Source organism: Choloepus didactylus, chromosome 16 (genome assembly GCF_015220235.1).
Source record: "Choloepus didactylus isolate mChoDid1 chromosome 16, mChoDid1.pri, whole genome shotgun sequence".
Taxonomy (NCBI): Eukaryota; Metazoa; Chordata; class Mammalia; order Pilosa; family Megalonychidae; genus Choloepus; species Choloepus didactylus.
The window spans coordinates 18,143,528-18,167,470 of NC_051322.1; the positions used below are offsets into that span (position 1 = coordinate 18,143,528).

The 23,943-nt window shown below is 42.1% G+C and overlaps 1 protein-coding gene across 5 annotated transcripts in view; it reads right to left on the minus strand.

Annotated features, from left to right (window-relative positions):
• Positions 1–8,648: 8,648 nt before the first annotated feature.
• The window catches only part of TNFRSF11A (TNF receptor superfamily member 11a), a 62,203-nt gene continuing 46,908 nt past the window's right edge, over positions 8,649–23,943 (minus strand). For all 5 annotated transcript variants that reach the window (XM_037806273.1, XM_037806272.1, XM_037806271.1 and 2 more), the window contains one exon: positions 8,649–11,220. In XM_037806273.1, the coding sequence (XP_037662201.1) occupies positions 10,787–11,220 (434 nt within the window). In that variant the 3' untranslated portion in view covers positions 8,649–10,786. The remainder of the gene's footprint in view (positions 11,221–23,943) is intronic.

A 23,943-nucleotide genomic window follows, 5' to 3' on the forward strand; every position in this document is an offset into this window, starting at 1 on the left:
GCCATTGTTCTAATTATGGTTTTGGTTTACCCGTATGGTTTTGGTTTTCCTGCATAGCACAGGAATCTTCACATCCTTTTCAAAACAGCATTAAAGAAGTTAAAAGCCTCCTTTTAATGAAAATGCAATCTCATTTGAATGTTTAGGAATACCTCTTGAGCATATGACAAACTGTCTATTCTACTTCCTGCTTAAGTATCGAGGATTCTTGATTAAATACAAGAGGGAAAAAGCTATAACTTAAGAGTGCAATTACCCAGAAGAAAACTTGATCTCATTATTAACATCTGGAGAGAAGATCTAAAGCCAGTAGAAGCCTTACTTTGAGGGAACAAAACAAAATACTGCCCATAATTAGCAATTATTTTAAATTCTGTTTTGAAGAGTCAGTTTGTGGACAACACCAAGCACTGGTGAGGATATGGTGCAACTGGATCCCTTGTTCATTTTGCTGGTGGGAATGCACAACAGTAGAACGCTTAGAATGGAAACATTCACTTACCATGCAATCCAGCAATCTCACTCCTAGTATTTACCCAAGAAAAACGAAAACACGTCCACACAAAAACATGTATGTGAATATTTACGGTGGTTTTTTTCCCAATTACCCAAAACTGGAAATAACCCAAATGTCACTCAACTGGTGAATAAAACAAACTAAGGTCTATCTAAGCAAAAAAATACAACTCAGCAATACAAAGGAGCAAACCACTGACAGCTCTGAAAGCATGCATGATGTCATATGAAAAAAGCTAGACTCAAATATCTACACACTGTATGATTCCATTTATGTGACATTTTGGAAAAGGCAAAACTTTCAGGGACAGTGAATGAGATCAGTGGTTGCCAGGGGCTGGAGGTGGGAAGAGGCCACTGATTACAGAGGAGCAGGGGGGAACTTTTTGCAACGATGGAAATCTTCTACGGTCTTGATTGTGGTGGTGGTTATATGACAAAATGCATTTGTCAGAATTCAAAGAACTGTAGACCTAAAAATTATATCTTAATAAAACTGACTTTAGAACGAGTCAGGTTGTGACTTCCTAAGTAATCACACTGATGTGAAATAAACTTTCATTTGAAACTCTTGATGCAAGCACACATGGGACAGGTGGGTAGGTAGGGGAGGAGGCAGGTATGATTCCTTTGTTCTTCAAATATCCTGCCCAGATGCTGGGCAATAGCTGCTTTTCTCTGTCTTAGCAGGACACAGGGCCATCTGTCTCTCCTGGTAATTGTCCTCTACCCCATGAACACTGATCATTTTCCATACCATCCATGGATGTCTGGACATGAAGCATCAAGAAACTGCTGGGTCTGTAGTTGTTTGCTTGGTTTGAAGTAGCTCTCAACCATGTCCTGGCGCTGTTTCATTATTCACAGTAAATGCTATAATGAACATGTCAACATCGACACAGATCTACAGGACCCTGTCACACGCCCAGTGGGAGGCAACAATGGACCGCGAGTGGGGCTGGTAACGCTTCTGACATTGCACGAGACTACACTTGCTCTTGGTGCTAAAAGAGGAAACTCAGTATCATTTTACTCACAGAAATGATACTGAACCTCTTTTGGGGACATAGGGCTAACAGACTATATTCCAAGGGTATAAATGTGCTAACGCAAAGTTTTAGGGCTCACCATTTAACTTGGGAAACTAAATCTGAGTTTAATGAAAAGGTTTGGGGTATTTTAAAACTATTCCCAACATTGACTCCCTTGGCTTAAACCAGTTCAACTCCAGTGTACATCGTTTGCTACAGCTGAAAACAGAATGCCTTAGAGGAAGGAAGAAAAACAGATCATTTATCTACAAAGTCATTATAACCAAGGGTAGGAGTGCAAACTTGGGAGCTTGGGTTCAAAACCCACTTAGTAGTTTTGTGACCTTATAGAAGTTCACTAACCTCTCTGAGCCTACTTCCTTTTCACTTATAGATTTGCTGTGATGATGAAATAATTGAAATGTAAATCTCTTAGGATGCTTTAGTAAATGGTAATTATTTGCTTAAGTGTTAACTATAATTGATGGAAAGTAAGGCACTCTCTTTATCTTGAATAAAACCCGCATTCTTGTCTTCTTCAAGAACAGAATTGTGAGTGATGCTGTTGCCCCCTCCCCGTGGGCAGCCCCAAGTCCCTTTACTTACAATGGGAACTTAAGGTCAAGAGCAGAGGCTGCTGTCACTTTGACTCAGCAAAGGCTCCTGGCTTGAGCCAAATAACAGCTCAGCATCAGGTGAGGATCCTGGCTCAGAACTCAGGGCCCCTGGCACTGTCGTCACATCACACCACAGTCGTGTCATCTGAACCCTTGCAGGGCTAAGATTTGTTTTTCATTGTCAAGAATTATTGCTCTGTCCTTCTGAACAGCCAGCTCTGGCTTAATAAAAATGCCTGTTTCAAAAAAAGGAAAGACAGCACACCCAAAGAATGCTTGTCTAAATAGCCCCACTCCCCACTCCCAACTTTTTCAGAGCAGGACCTTAAATTGAGGCTGCTTGTTGTTGTGGCTTTACTAGAAAAATGTGTGCTTTCTTGAGATATTGCAGATAGAGCAGAAATTGGAAAAGAGGAAACTCCTACAATGATCTTGTCCCTGCTGTATTTGCACTTCTTATTAGGCATCTGGGACCAGCCTTGAGTCAGGGGTCCTCCCCCAACACCCTCAGCAGGACAAAGCCCTGCCCAAGGCCTGCTGTCCCGAATGGCCTTGTCTGATGCTAGTGGCTCTCCTTGGCCACAGCTGACTGGACTGACCCAATGATCTACAAATGGTAGCCTGGTTCAAAAGTCATGTTGAGTTAACCAGAGTCATCTTTTGGAATTTGGAATTGGCAATGGATAAACTGAGACAGTAGGTAGTGGACACTGAAGCTGGAAGGCTTGGAAATAGGGCAGCCATTATGTGCAAACTGTGCAGTGAAGTTATGAGGGGAGACAGAGAGAAACTTGTGAGACTAAGAGAGAAACAAAACAAAACAAAACAAAAAACTGAGAGAGCAAGAATCGAGGGGTGTGCTGTTGGGAATGTAAATGGGAAAGACACTGTGAAAATCCATTTGCATTTTCTCAGTTAAACATGGAATTCCCATGTATCTTAGTTTCCTGGCTGCTATGACAAATACCACACATGGACTGGCTTAAACAGTGGGAGCTGATTGTCCCATGGTTTGGAGGCTGGAAGGCTTGCTGCCTCCTAGGGCTGGTAGTGTTCTGGCTGCCTAGCAATCTTTGGGTTTCTTGGCTTTCCTGTCACATGGTGATGTCCTCTCCTTTCTCTTCCTGGTTCTCACTGACTTCCATGGTCTCATTTTCCATTTCCAATTTCCTTTGCTTATAAAGACATCAGCCATATTGGACTAAAGCCCATCTTCACTCAGTCTGGGCACACCTTAACTAATAGTAACATCTTCAAAGGTCCTATTTACAAATGGGTTCACATCCACAGGAACAGAAATTAGGACTTAAACAGGCCTTTGGTGCGGGGCATGATTCGATCCCCAACAATTTGCGATCCACAATTCCATTCCTGGAAATGAAACAGGGACTCAAACAGATGTTCATAGTAACATTATCCACAATAGTCAAAAGGTAGAAACAACCCAAGGGGCCATCAACAGATGAACAGATAAACAAAATGTGGCATATGCATGCAATAGAATATTATTTAGCTGTAAAAAGGAATGGAGTACTGATACATGCTACAACATGGATGAATCTTGGAATCATTATGCTAAGTGAAACAAGCCAGGCACAAATGGCCAAACATTGTATGATTCCACTTATATGAAATATCTAGACTGGGGAAATTCACAGAGAAAGAAATTAGATTAGAGATTAGTAGGGGCTGGTGGGAGGGGGAATGGAGAATTATTGCTTGATTGGGGTGATAAAAAAGTTTTGGAAATGGATGGTGCTAATGGTTATACAACATTGTGGATGCAATTAACGCCACTGAAATGTACACTTAAAAATGGTTAAAATGCCTGAAGAAGAAGTTCGAATGGTCATTGCTCAAATATCCCTGAAGATTGAGAGAATGATCAAATGAGAGGGAGGAGTTATAAGAGAGATGTTAGGATTCAACAAATGATTATGACTACTGAATCATTATATAGATTTCTTTTTAGTCTCTAGTGTATTAGAACAGTCAGAAGGAAATACCTGAAATTGTGGAACTGTAACCCACACTATACTTTGAAATCTGCTGTACAACTACTTGTTAAACTGTACTTTGAAATTTATCACTGTTCTGTAAGTATGTGATATTTCACAATAAAAAATGTTAAAAAATAATTTTATGATTGTCATGAGGTCATGAGAAATTCTCAAACATGTTAATTCTCTCAATTGAAAACCAGATAAACTCAGAAGCATATTTTTAAAAAATGTTTTTGATGTGTTTATTTCCATTAAACCAGGAAAGTAAAATTACAAAATTTTGGTTGAGTAAATAACATATTTACAATAAAAAAAAAATGGTTAAAATAACGACTATGATTTTATGATGATCTCTTTTTTTTTTAATAAGGAAAAAGAGGTAAAGAATCTAGGGGCAGTCTCTGGAGCTACCTTGTTCCTGCCCTTCCAATATTCCGAGGTTTGTCTTCCCCTGGTTCCCTGAGGCCCTCCCTGGATTTACCTGATGTAACTTGAGTGGGTTCCTGGGCCCTGAAACATTTGCACCAAACTTTAAGGCAGTCAGAAATAATTGTTGGTTTCAACTATCACTGAGCAGTGCTTAAGGGATTAGAAAACAACTTTAAAAACCGTGCTACGGAGCCACAGGCTCAGCCAGAGGCTGAAATGGTGAGTTATGAGTCCAAACCCTGCCCTTTGTACCTGAGGGCGCTTTCCGAGGGAAATGGTATCTTGGTTTCTTAGGGTTGCTGTAGCAAAGTGCCACAACATAAGTTTTTTATAGCTTTATTTGTAATTGCCCCAAACGGGAAAGAACCCAAATACTGGTGAACAGATAAACAAATTGGCCTATCATGCAATGGAATACTACTCAGCTATAAAAAAAGAATTAACTACTGATGTGCCCAACAACTTGGATGGCTCTCAAGGGCATTATGTTGAAAAAGACTCAAAGGGCTGCCTATCGTGGGATTCCCTTTATGTGACATTCTGGAAAAGGCAAAATTACAGGACAAAGAACAGACCAGTGGTTGCCAGGAAGTGAGGAAGGGGAAAGGGGACTTTTTGGGGTGCTAAACATATTCTGTATCTTGAATGGGGTGATGGTGCTGGTTATACAAGTGTGTTTTTGTCAAAACTCATAAAACTGTATATGTAAAACGGGTGAATTTTCCTGCATATAAATGATAAACTCAATAAGCCTGACATAAAAAACTGTAATGTTTATTTTCCCACTGAAATTGTAAAGCTCTTCTAAGACATTTTTTTAATGGTTTCTTTGCCATTGAAATGGGCCATAAAAGCCAATGAAAACAAATTTGCTTTTCCACTTTAGGACAAGATCTTTTACTGTCTTTGCCTAATGTAAGGCACCCTCTAAGTGTCTCATGAGAATATAGTTTTTCCTCTGATTTCAATGTCCATGCAGCCTTTGTTTTCTGGGCTATACCTGCCCATGAGAAGTCAGGAACCTGGGTTACAACGCAAACCTTTTTGGGACTCCAGACCCTTCCTGAAGGGGCTTGGGCCTGTAATTTATTATTCTCCCCAAAATGGGAGAGGCATCACAGACACCAACTAGGATCCTTAAACTGACACATCCCAGTACCCTTCATGCTCCCCAAATGTCAAGGGCTTCAAGAGAAAGGACCACCGATGCCAATTTTAATTGTGTTGTCTTGTGATGGTAGCATATTACGAAGTTGTATTGGGTGAGCCCACTTCCCTCTGTGAGTGATGTCAGCAGAAAATGACAACTTTGGGTCAACCAACACAGTCTTGGCAACTGACTGTGGAAAAGGCATGCCCCTTGGATAGAATTTCAAGGAGTGGGAAGGTGTCCTAAGCGGATGGTAGAGTTAGATTATAGTTACATGGTTTGACTCAGGAAGGGAACATGATGCCTGGAGATTGCCTCCGTGTGCAGAAATGGAACAACCCCCACCCACTGGAAATGGGGAGGAAGGTGTAAGAGACCGAGGAGGGAAGGTGAGGTATAACAGCTGGGTTTCTGATGAGTCCAGCTCCTGGTCAAAGACCTACATGTGATCTTTCAGGCCCAATCACAGGCAATTTCAAAGGTTTCCCTGGAAGGCCTCACGCAGAAAGCTGTCCTCCCTACATCAGACTTGGTGCACAGCCAGCCCATGGCCGTCTTGGAGGGATCTGCATTCAAGGACTCAGGCCCATCTGGCTGGCCTTGTTTTATGCACATCTGCCTTCCTAGGCCAGGCACCTCTATCCAAAGGCTTCCTCATTGGGGGTCCTTCCCTGGGCACCCCTGCTGAGACCAGGAGGCAGGGGACAGCTTTGAAGATACCTCTCCGCTCCAGTATTGAGTACTTCTCCACCCTGAGCCCTGCCCCTCCACCCCCAGCCCATGGGTCCATAAAATGGAAAGAACCTCTTATTTGGGGTTCCCTCAGCTGTGGGATGACCCTGACATCTCACCCACTGGCATAAGTGAGTAAAGCTTTGACTGTTACTTTCTCTGTGGCTTGTTTACGGGGGCAGCTCAGCTCAGCTCTCAGCAGTTTCTTATACTGGTATCTTCTAGGAACTCCACTGGAGTTTGATTGTATCTCATCCCATTTAATCCTCACACCAGCCCCATAAACTAAGCACTGTTATCTTCAGTTATTTATGGATGTGAAAAATAAGGCTAAGAAGTGATGCGACTGCACAAGATAAATCAATAAGCCCCAGGACTGAGTTTCGAATGCAGATCTGATTGTCAAACTTGTTCTAGGAGAATAGGGTAACTACCCAGCCCTTGGGGCTAGAGTGAAGTTACTCTAAGAGACCTGAATTTAAATCTTTATGCTGTTTGAAATCCTGTTCTTAAATGGGCATTTTTTGAAAGTGTCCCTGCATGTTGGTTTTACCGAGGGGAATCAAGGACAGTGGTGTTACCCAAGCATGGGTTTTGGTCACTTCCTGGGGTCAAGATAACTGTGGCATAGGGAGGTGGTGAGAGAGGGAGGAAGCCAGAATCACAATGGCCAAGAGAAACCAGGGGAAGGGGGCAAAGACAGGCACAGGCAGGAGTCACCCAGGCCTCCCTCCCCTCCTGCAGTTTGTTCAGTGCTCCACCTCATTCACACTTTGTGGGACTTGGGGCTGCCCCGAGGGAGGCAGCTTTCTAGCAGGGCCGCTGTGGGAGTGCCAGTCCAGTTTTCAGGCGATGGCACCTCCTCCCTGCCCTTGGGCTCAGCTTCAGTCATGTCAGCTGGTCTCTGCTTATGCCTAGTGCTGGCCACACTGTCACCCAATTTCAGGTCCCCATCTCTTTTTCATTAGGGCTTTAGGAGTTGCCAGGTGGTCTGTTTGCCAAGACAGCCCAGTCAGGAGCTCCACAGACAACAAGCGCTTCCCAGCAGCCTCCTCCAGTGTCCCAGTCTTCCTGAGCTCAGGACTCTGGCCGGTGATGGTTTCCTTTCTCAGGGATGTTGAGGGCCCGAGCACTGGCCCCTGCACACCTTGAATCCAGCTGGCCTCATGACTTGCTTTGGCCAACAGAATGCGGCAGAAGTGACAATGATGCTGGTCTGAGCCTGGCATGTTCTTGGAACCGTGCCACTCCCAGGAAAACAAACCTAGGCTAGACTGCTGGAAGGCTGAGAGGCATGGGGAGAGCTCAGGCCAGCCCAGGCTAGACTGCTGGAAGGTGCAGGGAGAGAGCGCAGGCCAGTCCAGGCTAGACCGCTGGAAGGCTGAGAGGCGCGTGTGGAGGGGGTGCAGGCCAGCCCACGCTAGACTACTGGAAGGCTGAGAGGTGCCGGGAGGGCACAGGCCAGCTCAGGCTAGACCACTGGAAGGTGCAGGGAGAGGGTGCAGGCCAGCCCAGGCTAAACTGCTGGAAGGCTAAGAGGTGCAGGGAGAGCACAGGCCAGCCCAGGCTAGGAAGGCTGAGAGGCACGCAGAGAGTGCAGGCCAGCCCAGGCTAGACCGCTGGAAGGCTGAGAGGCGTGGGGAAAGGGCGCAGCCAAGCCCCAGCCAAGCCCCAGCCAGCTGCACTGGCTTGATTAAGCCCGGCTGAGTTAGCCCAGGCCTGAAGAACCACCCGAGCTGAGCCAACCTACAGAATGGTGAGCTAAATAAATGGTTCTTGGTTGAAGCTGCTAAGTTTTGGGGTGGTTTGTTACCCAGCAAGAGCCCCTCCTCGCCACCCCCACCTCTGATAAATGGCATTCGTACTGCTCTTGTAGGTAGAGACAGAAATTAATTATTCTTTCTCATGGCAGTGGAGTTAAACGTGGGTAGGATACATTAGACTCCATTTCCCATTTAACTCTTTCATTGGGTAGGAACATTTTAAAGAATTTTCTTATAAGATTAACAGCAGATAAGGCATTTTCTGTCCCAACTCTATTGTGGAGGGCACCTCCAATAAGACACAAAATAACCAATGATTGATAACACAGCACACCATAGCAAACAGGAGTAAGTCCGATCATTATTCCATTAAGAGCCCTATTTGAGCAAACTATGAAGAAAAATCCTTTATGGTCAAATATGAGTTTAATAATCTCTTTATCACTTCCTCCAAACAATTCTTCATTATTGCCTTCATTTCATTCTGTTTACATTTGTCACATACATCTCTATAACATGCACACACAAACCTGTATTTTTTATTCATTTCCTATCATTTAGTTTTTTTGGATCAATATAGAATCTGTAGGGATCAGTGTGGGAAAGAATAATTACCTTCTTCTGAAAATAGATTTTTATGTATTTATATAGCATCTTTTATTTAAGGAGTTCAAAGTATATACTTTACATTTCCTCTAGTGTCCTTTTGATAGCTCTGAATAGGGAAACTAGTAAAAATGATAATTACTGCCTTTATATAGAAAGAAAAATGAAAGCACAGAAAGGCACAGTAATATCAGTGAGATGATGGTGTCACAACAGAAACTTGGGCTTTTAGTTCAGCATCCTTCTTTGTGAACTATATTTCAATATATTCCATATTAAAAGGTATCATGGTCTCTTCCCTTTTAAAACATCTAAAAGGGTCTGCCCTTTTAAAGCCATCTGCTCACCTGGCAATGCAGTTATTTCCTGCAGTGGTTTTTTTGTTTTGTTTTTTATGTCAGCTACAGATTTCACATCAATTATAGAGCTGCCCTATGCTTCTCTGTTAAAATTGTAATTGACTGCTTCTGTCTCAGTGGAGTTTCAGGAGAACAGCAACTTGTAAGGAGAAACTAAGGATCTACAGCCCTTCCGTTCACTGGTCATTTGTGGCCATTAAAGTCCTGGCCAGTGACCATCTTACCACTCTTATAACCTACCAGATCCACAAAATTAACCTTAATTTGCTTAGGTATTTTAACTTTTCTCCTCTGAGTATTTGAGGAGAACCAATACTCACTGACCCCAGAAGGGGGAACACCCAACTGAGTCCTTTCAGTCTGACTCACAGTGTCTCCTCACCAAGAGAAAAACACCTCTATGACAGTTTTCTAATATTCACAATATGAAGATTTGGGCCTTAATTTAAATGCATTGGAAAATAGCTGTAATGTTTTCCACTTATACAAGGCTAAATCAGAGACACAGGGAGAAAAAAAAGGCCTACTGCCTAAAAACATTATGCCATACTTATCTAGGAAGAGAAAATGCAAAATAATATTTCAACTTTATTCGCCCTTTCTTAACTACCCCAGCACCTCCTTTTTAATTTGTGTGCAGATTGTACCGGTGTCCTGTTCATTTTCCATGTCTCTTCCAAAGAGTGGATAAATAAATTCACCCTAGGAAGCTTTCCCTTGGGATGGTGTAGGGGAGAAGGACACACAATGAATTTTAGTTCTGCTGAAGGATTGATGCAAATTTAAAAATATTCAGGAAAAAAAATGGGCCTTCCCTTTTTCCTTCTTTTAGAAAAAATGGAAACAAAAAAGTTTTCAGAAAATAAAAGTCCCTCCACCTTCCCTAGCCCTTTCTGTGGGTTTTCATGTTTGAAGCTTTCTCCAAAGCGCTTAGTACAGACACCCAGACTAAAGCCACCCCCCAAACACAGGCACGCGGTGACCTGTGAGAAAGGGTGCAGAAGAAAACATGTAAAAAACAAACAAACAAAAACACCCTTACACAGTCAAAAAAGTGGAAAAAAAAAGTCTCAAGCAATACTCTACAATTGAAAGTGAAATACAAATAGAGAGAAAAAAAGATCCAAATGGAACAGGACAGTCGAAAAACAGATGTCACAGAGACAAATTCCTGATGAGATAATTGGGAGTGGGGAGAGAGAAAAACCATAAAAGAAAGCAAAACATGGCCCGACCAAAGGAAGAAATAGGTACCTGTGTAATTGGGTGATAAATGGTTGTGGACATCAGTGAGTAGTAATAATAAAGCTACTTTCTACAAAGTAACTTTCCAGGAAGAGAGAGACGGGGGGAAAAGGTCATGTAATCTTCTACAAATGTACCGAATAAACAGGGCATCAAGGCAGCAGATTTGGAACCAGCCAAACGGCCATCCTTGCTATGTCTCCGGAGGGCGACCGAGCCCGAGGGCGGCCAGCCCCCATCTCGCCTCTCCCGCGCTGTCCTTCCCAGGCTCGGGCGTCCCCCGCCCGGTCCCTTCTGCAGGCAGGGGGCACCCGCGGCTGAGCCTGCGGACTCGCTCACGGCGACCGGAAGTGCAGGTCCCCGGGGGGTGCGTCCGGGCCACCGGGGGGCTCTCGCCTCGTCCCGCCAGCGCCCCGCGCGGGGGATGCGGGCACCGCGCCGTCCCCGCGGTCACGGGCGGCCGGGGGCTGGACGGCGGCGCGCGCCCCCTCTTCCTGCACCGGCCGCGAGGCCTCCGCGGGCCCCGGGGGCGCCGGCTCGTCGGCGGCCTTGTCCGGGAAGCGCGGGCCGGGCCCCGCGAAGGCGGCCCTGCGGCCGGCGCCCTCCTCCTGCACCGGGTGGCCCGCGGGCTCCCCCGGCCCCCCAGCGCCGGGCCCCGCGGCGCCCTCCTGCGACGTCTGGCTGACGTACACCACGATGATGTCGCCCTTGAAGTTCATGACTTGCCCGCTGGAAATAAACGTGGAGTTACTGTTTCCAGTCACATTTCCTGCAAGGGAGAGGAAGAGACAACAGGAGAGGGGTGATTCATACATTCGTGGTGAGAACTCGGTCTTGTGAGAGGAAAGTTTCCTGATGAAAAGGGGGGTCACGGCGTCCCCACTCCTCTCACAGGGCTGTAGGAGCAGCCCCTCAAATTTAAAACTTTAGTGCATCAAAGGACATTATCAGGAAAGTGAAAAGAACCTATACAATGGGAGATCAGAGCTGCAAATCATGTATCTGCTAAAGGTTTAACATCCAGAATATATAAAAACTCCTATAACTCAACAACAAAAAGAGCCCAATTAAATTAAAAAATGGGAAAAGGACTTGAATAAACATTTCTCCAAAGAAGATATACAAATGGCCAAAAAGCACATAAAAAGACACTCAATGTCATTAGGCATTAGGGAAGTGCAAATCAGAACTGCAATGAGATACCATTTCACACCTACTAGGATGGCTATTATTTTAAAATTATAAAATAACAAGTGTTGATGAAGATGTGGAAAAATGAGAAGATCTGTGCATTGTTGGTGGGAACGTAAAATGATACAGCTACTGTAGAAAATAGTTTGATGATTTCTCAAAAAGTTAAGCATTGAATTACCAGATGACCTGGCAATGCTGCTCCTAAGTATATATCCCAAATAACTGGAAGCAGGGACTCAGACAGATACCTGCACACCAATGTTTACAACAGCATTATTCACAGTAGCCAAAAGGTGAAAACAACAGATCCATCAAGAGACAAATGGATAAACAAAACGTTTACAATATGTATATAATGGAGTGTTATTCAGTCATAAAAAGGAATGAAGTTTTGAGACATGCTACACTATGGAAGAATCTTGTTATGTTAAGCGAAATAAGCCAAACACAAAAGGACAAATATTGTGTGAGTCCACTTACATGAAATATCTAGAATAAGCAAATTCCTAGAGACTGAAAGTGCATTAAGGTTACCAAGGGTTGGGAAGAGGGGGTGCTGGAGGTGTTGGGGTCAATAGGGAGTTATTGCTTAATGGGGACAGTTTTTGTTTGGGGTGATTAAAAAGTTTTGGTAATGAGTGGTAGTGATAGTAGCACAATATTGTAAATGTAATTAATGCCACTGAATCGTACACTTAAAATGGTCAAAAATATCATGAAGGGAAGTGAAGGCAGCAGGAAGGAAGGCTATTGCCTGATGAAACCACAGTCAAGCCTCCTCTCTGACCCACCTCTCACATCTGACTCCTTCACCCCCTGGTGCTTTCATACTTCTCACCTTCCAGAGATGCCCTTAACAGAGCTCTGCCCTGGGGAGCTATGGGGCCAAGTGGGTTCAGTATTTAGCAGAGGTTAATTTATTTTCTCAATGGATTTTTTTTTTTCTTACTCCTGGGAAAAGGAGATTCAGAAGAATAAAATTGGGGGAAAAAAAAAGGTATCCCATAAATCACTCTTTCCTTCTGATCCCGAGGGATGTTTTGTCCCTAGGGGCTTCTATCATGATTTCTTTGAATGTGACTAGCTTTGGCCAGTCTTTAATTAATGGGCCTCTTGAAAAAAAATAGAAAGATCAGCAAATGTTAGGAAACCTGCTACCTCATATTATTCTTCTACTTTAAAAACCAATGCTCTAGAAATTTTCCAGGCTAAAATAAGTGCCACAAACCAAGCAGATCCAGAACACCCCAATACTCGACATAACAAATAGACTCTTCTAGTCTGACCTGGAGATGTGAACATCAAAATGGCTTCTCATGATTCACCTTCATCTTTTTTCTTCTTTATTGTGAACAAGCTTAATAATAATTTATATAAATTTGTTATATAAACAAATACAATTAAGTTTCTGTCACCACTCTACATGAAGAGATCTTCTCCAAATTTGGAAGGCACCTTTTGGATGGTCTGACTAAAATACCAACAGGCACCCAGGAAACTCCTTTTGAGGAGCTTACCTCCACCTACGGGTGCCTCCCAGGAAGCTGAGACTGACGCACAGTGAGAAGCTGTGAAATCACAGTGATTTCAAATGTGAGCAAAATTGAAAGTTCACACGGGGAGATCTGTGACTCATGCTGTCTGTCCCATGGGTAGTTATATGAGGTATGCTCCTAGATAGGTAGTGGCAAGGATTTGTTTGCCTAATAATCCCCCTGAGCAACGTGGCGGAGGCCAGCTAATATTTCCATTTACCAACTAGTCACACCGACCCACATTCTCCATTCCCTCTAAAATATACAGACAGGTGCCGTAACACACAGCGTACTCTACGCTAGGAATCTACTCGCTAGGATGCTACGCCTTTCTGCTCCTCCCAGTTACCAAGTGAGTTCTCAAATCTGTTTTTACCAGTTGAACTTATTAGGGAAGTTAATTAATATATATTATGTAAAGAGGTGAAATATGCAGAAACATTGGGAAAAGTTTCTATGAAAGCTAAAGTGAATTCTTTGCAAGAACACCAATAAAAATGAGCCACTAAAAACAAAACAAAACAAAACAAAAGAAAACAACAGCAACAAACTGCTGAACTGGTGCAGGCAAGGCAGTTAAAAAAAAAAAAAAGGAAAAGAAAAGAAAAAGGGGAGGAAAAAACCATTAAAAGTTCAGAAGGATTGTGCACGCAAATTTGTTTTGCAAATGTCTGTAATTTCTCATTCCACCCTAAAGAAATAGAAACTGGAAATTAAGACATTGTGGTTAATGTAAAAAAGGCTCAGGAAACTAATCAGCCAATACATATGGCCCTATGTTAAAAAATAGTGTGTGAATGGAATTTATGTGTTTTAAGTTAAAAAATGCTTTAAGATATGAACTTTAAAATAATTCTCTGCTTTAAATGACTTTTACAAGTAACTCAGCAACTACTCATCCCAAATACAAGGGTTTCTACTGTAGCAGCAGTCTCAGAATGAATGGCCAGGGTAGCGCAGGAGAAGTCATGTATGTGGGGATCACTAGCTAGTTTAATAGAAAAAGTCAAAGTGGGAAATAAAAAAAAATATGTAAATACCATAAACTTTCTATTCTAATTTAAAACATACCGTGTTTATTTAATAAAATTGGTTAAGTTTTTTGTAAGTATGATTTTTCTCCCCATAGTTTCTCCACTTTTTAATTATTACATCAACTGCTGGTTCTGGTTTTCTTCAATATGATGTATACAGAGGCCATCTCTAGCCACTGCATGAGTGATTTATGGTTTTGAATTTAATCTCATCTCTTTTTCATCCTCTTCATATTTAGATTTATCTGTTTCTGTCATGGTATATGTGATTGCTACGTCATATAAATTTTATTTTCCAACAAATCATCATCATGAATCCATTGTTGTTTACCTTCTTCTTCAAATCAATTTGAGCTCAGGTAAAAACCTGTGCTTTTCACATCAGGCAAAATTTTTTACATCAGGTAAAAAATTCCCACTTTAAGAATTTCATTCCATGACACTGCCCTATAGCAAAGAATGTCTTTGATACTGATATTTTTAAAAGTCTATACGCTCTAAGTCTTGTTTTCTATTTTTTTCAAAATGGAACTCAAAACTTTTTACCTAAGTGATATATTTAAATATTCCAGAATCATTTGATCCATAGATTAGGTCAAGAATATTCTTCTTGGGGGGTCATGGTGGGGGGAGGGGGGACAAAACCAAGAACTTTAAATTCTTAACAAATGGGATGTAAAGAAAAATTACCTAAAAAGAGTATGAGATTCTCAGACAAGTTTATTCTTCAAGTATTTCTTTACCAAAGGTACAGTTGATGACAAAAATAATCTTTCATCTACTCCAAGTCCATTCCATCCACGCTGACTTTTGTGAGAGAGAGTAAACTGGTACAAACTGAATTTTTTTTTTTTTTAAGTTCTACTGATTTGCCAATGACAAAAAGTGGCAGCGGGGACATCTTTGTGGATGTGTGACTTGTGCAGGAACACAGAGCCATGCATACAGAAAGGCCCCATGCTTGGTATAATGTCTGCTGTTTTCATCTTGAAATTCTTATTAATTTTGAGCAAAGAGCCTTGCATTTCCATTTTCCCCTGGGCTCTGCAAATTATGTTCTTGGTTCTGAGTGCTGGCAGCCACTGGGAGTACTGCTTTGGGTTCTTTCTCCACTGATGCTTTGATCGGCATAACTGTTTTTGGAGGTAACAACTTATAATTTGGACATGTTCCAATATGGATAATTTAGACATGTTCCAATACTGAAGAAGTGTTTGCCAATCAAATTTTCCCTATTGATAAAGAACTAAATCTTCTGGAAAACAACTGAGTTGCAGAAGCTATCCACCAGTGCTCTTAAAATACAGGTCCTATGATATGATTTTTCTGATGTTTAAGTCATCTGCTGCTTGCTGTAAAACTTTCAAAACCAGTTTTCTGATGTAGAACCAAGGCCTGCCCTTTGGGAATGGATCTACTGACTGTGCCAAAGGCACATTTCACGCTTTGCTTACAATTTCCAGTTTTGGTTCCTTTAAAGTGGAATGAGAAGTAAAAGTCACTTGCCAAGCAGTCTAAGGGCAGAATCCTTCTAGAGTTTTATTCTCCCAATCCTTTCACAATCGTCTCACCCAACCCAACTTCGATAGCAGATATTTTCAGCAACTCATTCTTTGAATCTTCCCAAAGCATTCAGTGGTTTTCATAAAAGCAATTTCCATGCTTATTGCACTAATTTATTTTTTACCAGTTAACATAATAGTTAATCAAGTTTTAAATTACAAGATCGGCTCATACTCAAGGAACTGTGAACACCCACAAATTCTTAGTAAGCTTGGGTGGGAGCAGAAGGGCTTGGGCACTCAGAGTTGTGAGTAGTCAGTACCCTGTGGGCATCAGTCCAAATCCAGAATTTCCTGGGTGCTCTCGACTTGCCAGGCTGGCTTCATTACAAATACTAGCTTGCAGCTGCTTTGCATGTGAGCATTCCACTGTTTTGTTCTTCTCTATTGACTGACATTGTTTCAAGGATAAAAACTGTCTAACAGCCTTCTTTTTCCATGGCTTGTCATAATCCAGACTCACTTATAAGTAATATAATAATGTCACTGTCATCCTGGTGTTTCAATCTCTGAAGAGCAGAAAGTGCACAACTGGTGACTATAATAACAGTGGTTTAGTGGCTGCCTGACTGAGTACAGAAAGGGTAAGAAATGCCTGGGACAGTGAGAGGAACATGGTAGATAGAACAGCTTTCTGGTCTCGTCCTGGCTCACCCCTCAAGCACCGTGAGAATTTGGGGCAAACCACCTAACAACTCCCCAGATCTTAGTTTTCTTATTTAAGAAACGAGCATCAATTATCAAGACCTGCTAGCTTGGCAGAGTGCAGCTGCACAGAGCACACACACATTAAATATTTCTTAAATGAAGGCAGAAACACTCGGCAGGATGGCATAAGGGTCAAATGAAATGATGGATTTGAAAATGTGTGGTAAATAGCAAAGAATTAGTCATGGATGCAATAGCTCACCACTACCAGAATGTAACTGACTGCGCGTGAAACTCCTAAGGAAACAGGGAATTGTGAAATGTACTGAGCAGTGATGTTGTCTTTCCATCCCTGTCTTGTTGGAGGATCTGAATGTGTCTTGAAGACTGAAAGGGCACTTTTCAAATCTAACAAACATTTGTTTTCGTTGCTGAAATAGTCAACTAACCCACATTTGTTTTCATGGCTGAAATAGTCAATCGTTATGATTCATTTATACAATTCTACACCCAACACGACAGTCTCATTTCTCACCATGCAAGTCAGCTGTGAGCTGAACTAGCACTACACGAGACCAAGGTGTAGACTGAGTTGATAATCTCTTTATCCCATAATTTACCTCAGTTCTGTACTGTCCTTACTAAAAGCAATAATTCCTTAAAATGTTGCTTTCTTTATTTCAGAATGGAAGGGTTTTACGTGGTCATGCCAGCCGACCTGACAGGGGCAAGGGTCTGGGATGGCGGCACCAACAGTGGCCGTGTCAGAAAGCTGCCTAAGCAGGTGGGTGCTGTGGGGCCCTCTTTCCAGCATGGTTGCCTGGTTTCTGCAGATGATACATGCCCCTGAAAGAGTAACTCTTTCCCCTGAGTGCTAAGGAACCTCCCAGATAGTCTCCTGTCAAGGAACCTCTCCCTTATTGGTGGCTGGCCTGGAAAAAGGAAGGAATGAAGCAGAGGAGGCTATCTCCAAAGAGGTTAACAAAGCCTGGGGCTTTTAGATATCATCAGTCCACAGAGCCTTTAGGAATACAAACAGCAAGGGGCTCCACCACTCCCCTCTCCCTCCGCAGGCTGCCTTGCTGACAGCTTTCCCATAAAGGCTGTCCCTGCACTAATGTTAACTTTATTTCACCTATAAAAAAAGATGGGGTCTGAGACATGTGGAAGAAAGGATTTTCTCCACAAGAGAATCAGTGAAGGTGAATATAGGAATTTCCAGATACAACTGGCAGAAGAGAGGAGTTTTATTATAGCCAATGGAGCCATCACCTATGCATGTATCCTAGAATCCTTTCTGGTGGAACCTTCTGGAGCAGAGTTGAGGCTGCCCTGGTTGGCCACTGCCCCATGCTCAGCCAGAGCAGCCACTCAATTATCACAGGCCAGAGTGTCCTCTTATTCTGTGGTGCACTGAGGATTCTCCAAGGCACAGTAAGCAAATGAAGTCAATATCCCTGGCACCAATTTAAAGGGTGAAGGTGTGGTGGTTAGAGACACAGCCTTCACCATCAGACATGTGGCTCATGGCTTCCTCACTTACTAGCTGTGTATTGCTGAATAAGAAACTTGCCTCACAGGATTTCTGTGAGGATTTAAGAAGATAATGCACACAAAGCACTTAGCCAGCACCTCGTAACTAGTACCTACAATGTCACTAATAAAACTGTAACCAGTTCAGAGTTAGCTGAACACAATGCAACTGATAGAATTGTATTTGAAGGCTACCCAAAGTATGATTTGAAAGCCAGAATGACACAAGGATTTTTTTTAATTAAATTATGAATTTTGAAGAGTCTGTCATTTAAAAGGGTTAGTTAACTTTAACATTAACATTTAACACAACTTAATGAGAAAAATTTTCAAGTAACTTAGAGTTACAAATTGCATTTAAGTCAACAGAAACAATGAACAAAGGAAGTGTCCCATCATATTCCAGAAAGATGTTTATACTTTGCTCAGTCCACACCTTCCTTACTTGGTGTGCCGGTTTGAGTGTATTGTGTCCCCCAAATGCCATTATCTTTGTAGTCTTGTGTGGGGCAGAGGTTTTGGTGCTGGTTAGATTTGCTTGGAGTGTGCCCCACCCAGCTGTGGGAGATAATTTTGATGGGATGTTCCCATGGAGGCGTGGCCCCACCCATTCGGGGTGATTGGTGGAGCTATATAAATGAGCTGACTCAAAGAGAGAAAAGAGAGTGCAGCTGGGAGTGATGTTTTGAAGAGAAGCAAGCTTGCTAGAGAGGAGTGTCCTGGGAGAAAGCCGTTTTGAGGCCGGAGCTTTGGAGCAGACGCCAGCTGCCTTCCCAGCTAGCAGAGGTTTTCTGGACGTCATTGGCCATCCTCCGGTGAAGGTACCCGATTGCTGAGGTGTTACCTTGGACGCTTTGTGGCCTTAAGACTGTAACTGTGTAGTGAAATAAACCCTCGTTTTATAAAAGCCTATCCATCTCTGGTGTTTTGCATTCTGCAGCATTAGCAGACTAGGACACTTGGTAAACTCCATGGAATCTATTTCTCAGGCAGAGAACAAGCCTAGTTCTAAAAACTCACTTCCTGACAAAACTTACATTTTTAAGCAAGGTAATGCATGCTTTTCTTCTTGAAAGCTTATTATGTTGTTTAAAATGCGTAACATATATGAATATTAAATCACAAGAACAATGGCAAATAATACAACCAAATTATTATGTAGATTTTCTTCCAAGGAACAGAACTAAAAATATACGCAAATACACTCAAATTATCCAGGCTATATTGGGTTCTTTGGGGATTTAAAAAAAAAAAACTTATTATATATTTAACTCATTTGCTTCTCATGTGATTTTCCTTTTTATGGAAATGGAAGTCCTGTTTTGGGCATTTGAAAGAAACTGGGTATATGATGATAAGGAAAAGGATAGAAAGCAGTATTTAATAGTTCCATTCTGAATCACACATGAAAATTACTTAGGAAGGCTTACAAACAAAGCCCTTCAAAATGAGCCCAATTAGTACAGAAAGAAGGGCAGTAGGACTAAATTAAACAAAATATGTGGTGAACAAGTTTTGCATATACTTTGAAATAAGGCAATAATGCACTGAATGCTGAATATTATTACTAAATAACTGAATTATAAAATATGATTTTTAATTTAAAGATTCTAGGTCAATGAATTCATATCTACCCTTATAATCCCTAGGTAAAAGTTAGTGGATAGCAGTCCAACTGGAGAGTGAAGAAAGTTAGAAACTGAGGACAGTTCATTGCTGGGCAAAGGGGAGGGAAGGGAAGGAGGAGAGGAAAATGTGGGTAGGAAAACCTTTTTGTGTCCCTTCAGGATGGAAACGGATGGTCAAGGATAGTTATTTCAGAAGGGGTGGGATCCACAGATGGGAGATGGAGGGTGGGGGAGAAAATGTGGAATTTGGCAGGAGCCCTCTGTCCTCTGGCACCCTTGGCTCCAAGGTATCTGCTACACCACCTGGACAAACCTGCTCCCCTGTGCGTCTGTCCCTCCTGCCACCTCTGCCCGGGGCAGTTAATGCCACACCTTCCATCCCTGCTTCTCCTGAGCTCCCTAGAGCAGATCAAAGAAGTGGGAAGCTCAGGGTGGGCTGGGTAATGAACAGGGAACACTGGTCCCTTGTTCATCTACTTATTTGTAACTGGATGAATGAATGAATGGACTTATAAATATTTATTCACTTAACATTCTGTGACTAAGCTGCGTTGGCTGGTAATAGAAAGATCAAGTATGACAAGGCCATGGAAATTCTTACTGGTTGGCTGTGGCTCCTAGAGCAGTGTTGCTGATGAAGGGTGTGAGAAAGATTCCAAACTCGTCAGACTATGCGAGTAGAGGGACATATACCATCTGCCACTTCTTGAAGGGCAGGGAGAGCTGGGCAGTACGGAGAGGGGGACAGTGGGAAGAAAGGGTGCTCACACTAGGGGAAGCATGTTAGCAATGCACAAGCAGTAAAGAGAGAGGTGTTCACACTTACAGGGGCTGGCTTTGGCCAAAACTTAGGTGGGTGAGTAGTAGAGGGTGACAAGCAGCTGCAGATTAAAGAGGGGCAGGCTATGGAAGGCCTTGATTTCTCAAATTAATTCTTTTTGTGTTGTACATATCCCGGCATCAAACCCTACTTGATTTTCAAGCTTTTTCAAGTCTCCATGGCTCACTGGACCCTCAATAAAGATTTGATAGAAAAAAACAAAAATGTAGAGAGTGTTCATCAAGAAGTATTATAGGCCCTATAAACAAACAACTCTCTCTGGCTCAGAAGTGGCTAAAAAATGAATGACTTCAGGGGCCTAAAAGTCAGTGGCTAACTATAGACTCATTCATTATAAGTAGTTGTTATTTTTTTCACATGAAATAAATTCTCTAGATGGCACAATGAGAATTCCCCAAACTCCAGGTGAGAGGACTTATAACCAAGGTAACTACCATCTTATCATCTGGATTAGGCAAAATCTAAGACATAAATTAAGGCATGATTATTTAAAGACATAACCAAAATATGCTTTTCCCCTTCATTTGTCTTTGCTAATAATTTTTGTTGTTCTTTAAGAGTTATAATATTGTTAAAATAACCTTTAACAACACAGGGTATTATTTTTAAAGACTAGCCTACACTGGAACTGTTTAAAAAACCACCATTGTCTTCAGGGATGCTGGCCCCACAGGAGACATCTTGCCTAATAAGGAAGTCCCCATTCATTGTCATTTCTCTAGAAACCACTTGATGTGTTTGTAAAGTTAAACAAAAACAAAAGCGCTCACATATAACAATCCCAAAACCCAACAAGAGAGGCCACCTCCCTTAAGTCCTGAGAGCACAGTGGCTTTTAGGAACTCATAACGCATCAGACTTTCTCTCTCACCGAAGCTCCATCCACTTTCACACATTTTACAGAACGTAAATCATGACAATTCTTTAAAAAAGGCAATAATGAGGAAGGGCCATTTTGACAACAAACCATAAGGCCTGTTTATGTAGAAGTAATTGAGGAGAGAATAGCACAGCCTCAAAAATCAATCTGGGAGAGAAAGGAGAGGACACTGCTATGTGACACGGGACAGGGATACAAGCCCAGGAACCCCCATGGTTGCTGGCAGCCAGCATCAGAACGTTACAGACTTTGGGGAGAAAGCATCACCGTGCCTTGATTTTGGACTTTTCCCAGCTTCAAAACTTCTTTCTTAGATACAACTACGAATTAATTGTCCCTGAGCCCTGATCTTTTTGTGGAATGGACTTCCTTAAAAATCTTGATGAACTTTTCACATTCCTTGAAACATGTTTCCATGGACCCTGGGTAAGAACCTCTGAATCTGACTCCCATCATCGCAACCACTCACGTCACAGATGGTGGCCTAAGATGCTTCAGTGTTCTGTTCCCCCACAGAATTCTTGACCAACTACCAGAAACTGGCAGAGCCATCTTCCACAAAACTCTTGAAAAAACTATTAAAGGGTTGCAGTAACTGGGCAAGGACCGAATCAAGCAAATACAGCTTTAAAAATGGTATGACAAGGTTGGGGAGCCCTTGCTGGCTCTTCCCCAGTCCCCTCCCTAGTGTGATACAGAGCTAGTCTGCACTCCCACTGTGAGCCCCTGGCCCTGTGCTCCCACTGTGAACCCCTGGCCTTGCTCCAGAGAGAGCAGAGTAGCCCCTATGCACATTCTGGGGTGCCTGAATGTTAATGCCAATCTATGGGGTGGCAGCCTGAAGGATGGAACCAGATGACTCAGCTAGGCTCACCCTCCCAGAACTTGTCCTGCAGGCAGAAGGAGCAGGCAGACAACTAAAGTGCTGTAAGAAACAATTGTAAGTCTAAGTGTCCTGGAGCAAAGGATTACCTGCTTTAGGTCATTAAAAAGAGCACCCAGGAGGGGAGGAATTCTATTTTTTTTTGTTTTACTGTGTGATTTTTTTTTTTAATTGAGATTGTTCACATTCCATACAATTATCCAAAGATCCAAAGTGTACAATCAGTTGCCCATGGTACCATCATACAGCTGTGCATTCGTCACCAAAATTATTTTTTTTTGAATTTTTAGAACATTTTCATTACTCCAGAAAAGAAATAAAGACAAAAAAAAAAAAAAAAAAAAGGAAACTCAAATCCTCCCATACCCCTAATCACCACCCCCTCCATTATTGACTCATAGTATTGCTATAGTACATGTGTTACTGTTGATGAAAGAATGTTAGAAGACTACTAACTGTAGCATATAGTTTGCAATAGGTATACTTTTCTCCCTATATGCCCCTCTATTATTAACTTTCAGTCACAGTGTCACACATTTGCTCCAGTTCATGAAAGAGATTTCCAATATTTGTACAGTCAATCATGGGCACTACCCACCACAGGATTCACTGTTCCAGACATTCCCATCTTCCAACCTCCAAAATTCCCTCTGGTGACATATGTGACCCCGAGCTTCCCCCTTCCACCACATTCACACACCATTCAGCACTGTTAGTTGTTCTCACAATGGTAGTTATTCTCATCACTGTCCATTTTCGAACACTTAAACCTAGTTGAACATTCTGCTCATAATAATTAACCACTCCCCACTCTTTAGCCTTGTTCTATATCCTGGTGACTTATATTTCATGTCTATGAGTTTACATAGTATAATTAGTTCATATCAGTGAAACCCTGCAACATTTGTCCTTAAGTGTCTGACCTATTTCACCCAATACAGTGTCCTCAAGGTTTCTACATCAACCCGTTTTTTAAAGATGGTTTTGTTCACACCCCATACACTCTGTTCTAAGTAAACAATTGATGGTTCCCTGTATACTCATGTATTTATGTATTCACCACTCTCACCACTATCTATATAAGGACATCTTCATTTCTTCTACAAAGAAGGAGGAAGAGTCAAAGAAGGTAGAGAGACCAAAGGAAAAGAAAAAAGAAAAAAAAAAAAACATGACAGCTAGGAAGCAACAAAAGGAAAGATAGCATTAAACTAAAGTAGAATAAAGAGACAACATCACCAAGGCCAAGAGGCCCATACCCCTCCCTTATGTCCCCCTCTTATATGCATTTAGCTTTGGTATATTGCCTTTGATACACTAAAGGAAGCACAATACAATGTTTCTGTTAATTATAGTCTCTAGTTTGTGTTGATTGTATTTTCCCCCCAATACCTCCCTATTTTTAACACCTTGCAAGATTGACATTCATTTGTTCTCCCTCATGCAAAAACATATTTGTATATTTTATCACAATTGTTGCGCACTCTAGGTTTCACTGAGTTATACAGTCCCAGTCTTTATCTTTCCTCTTTCCTTCCGGTGTCCCACATGCTCCTAACCTTCCTCTTTCAGCCATATTCACAGTCATCTTTGTTCAGTGTACTTACATTGCTATGCCACCATCAACCAAAATTGTGTTCCAAACCTCTCACTTCTGTCTTTTCCTATCTGTCTGTAGTGCTCCCTTTAGCATTTCCTGTAGAGCAGGTATGTTGTTCACAAACTCTCTCATTGTCTGTTTGTCAGATAACATT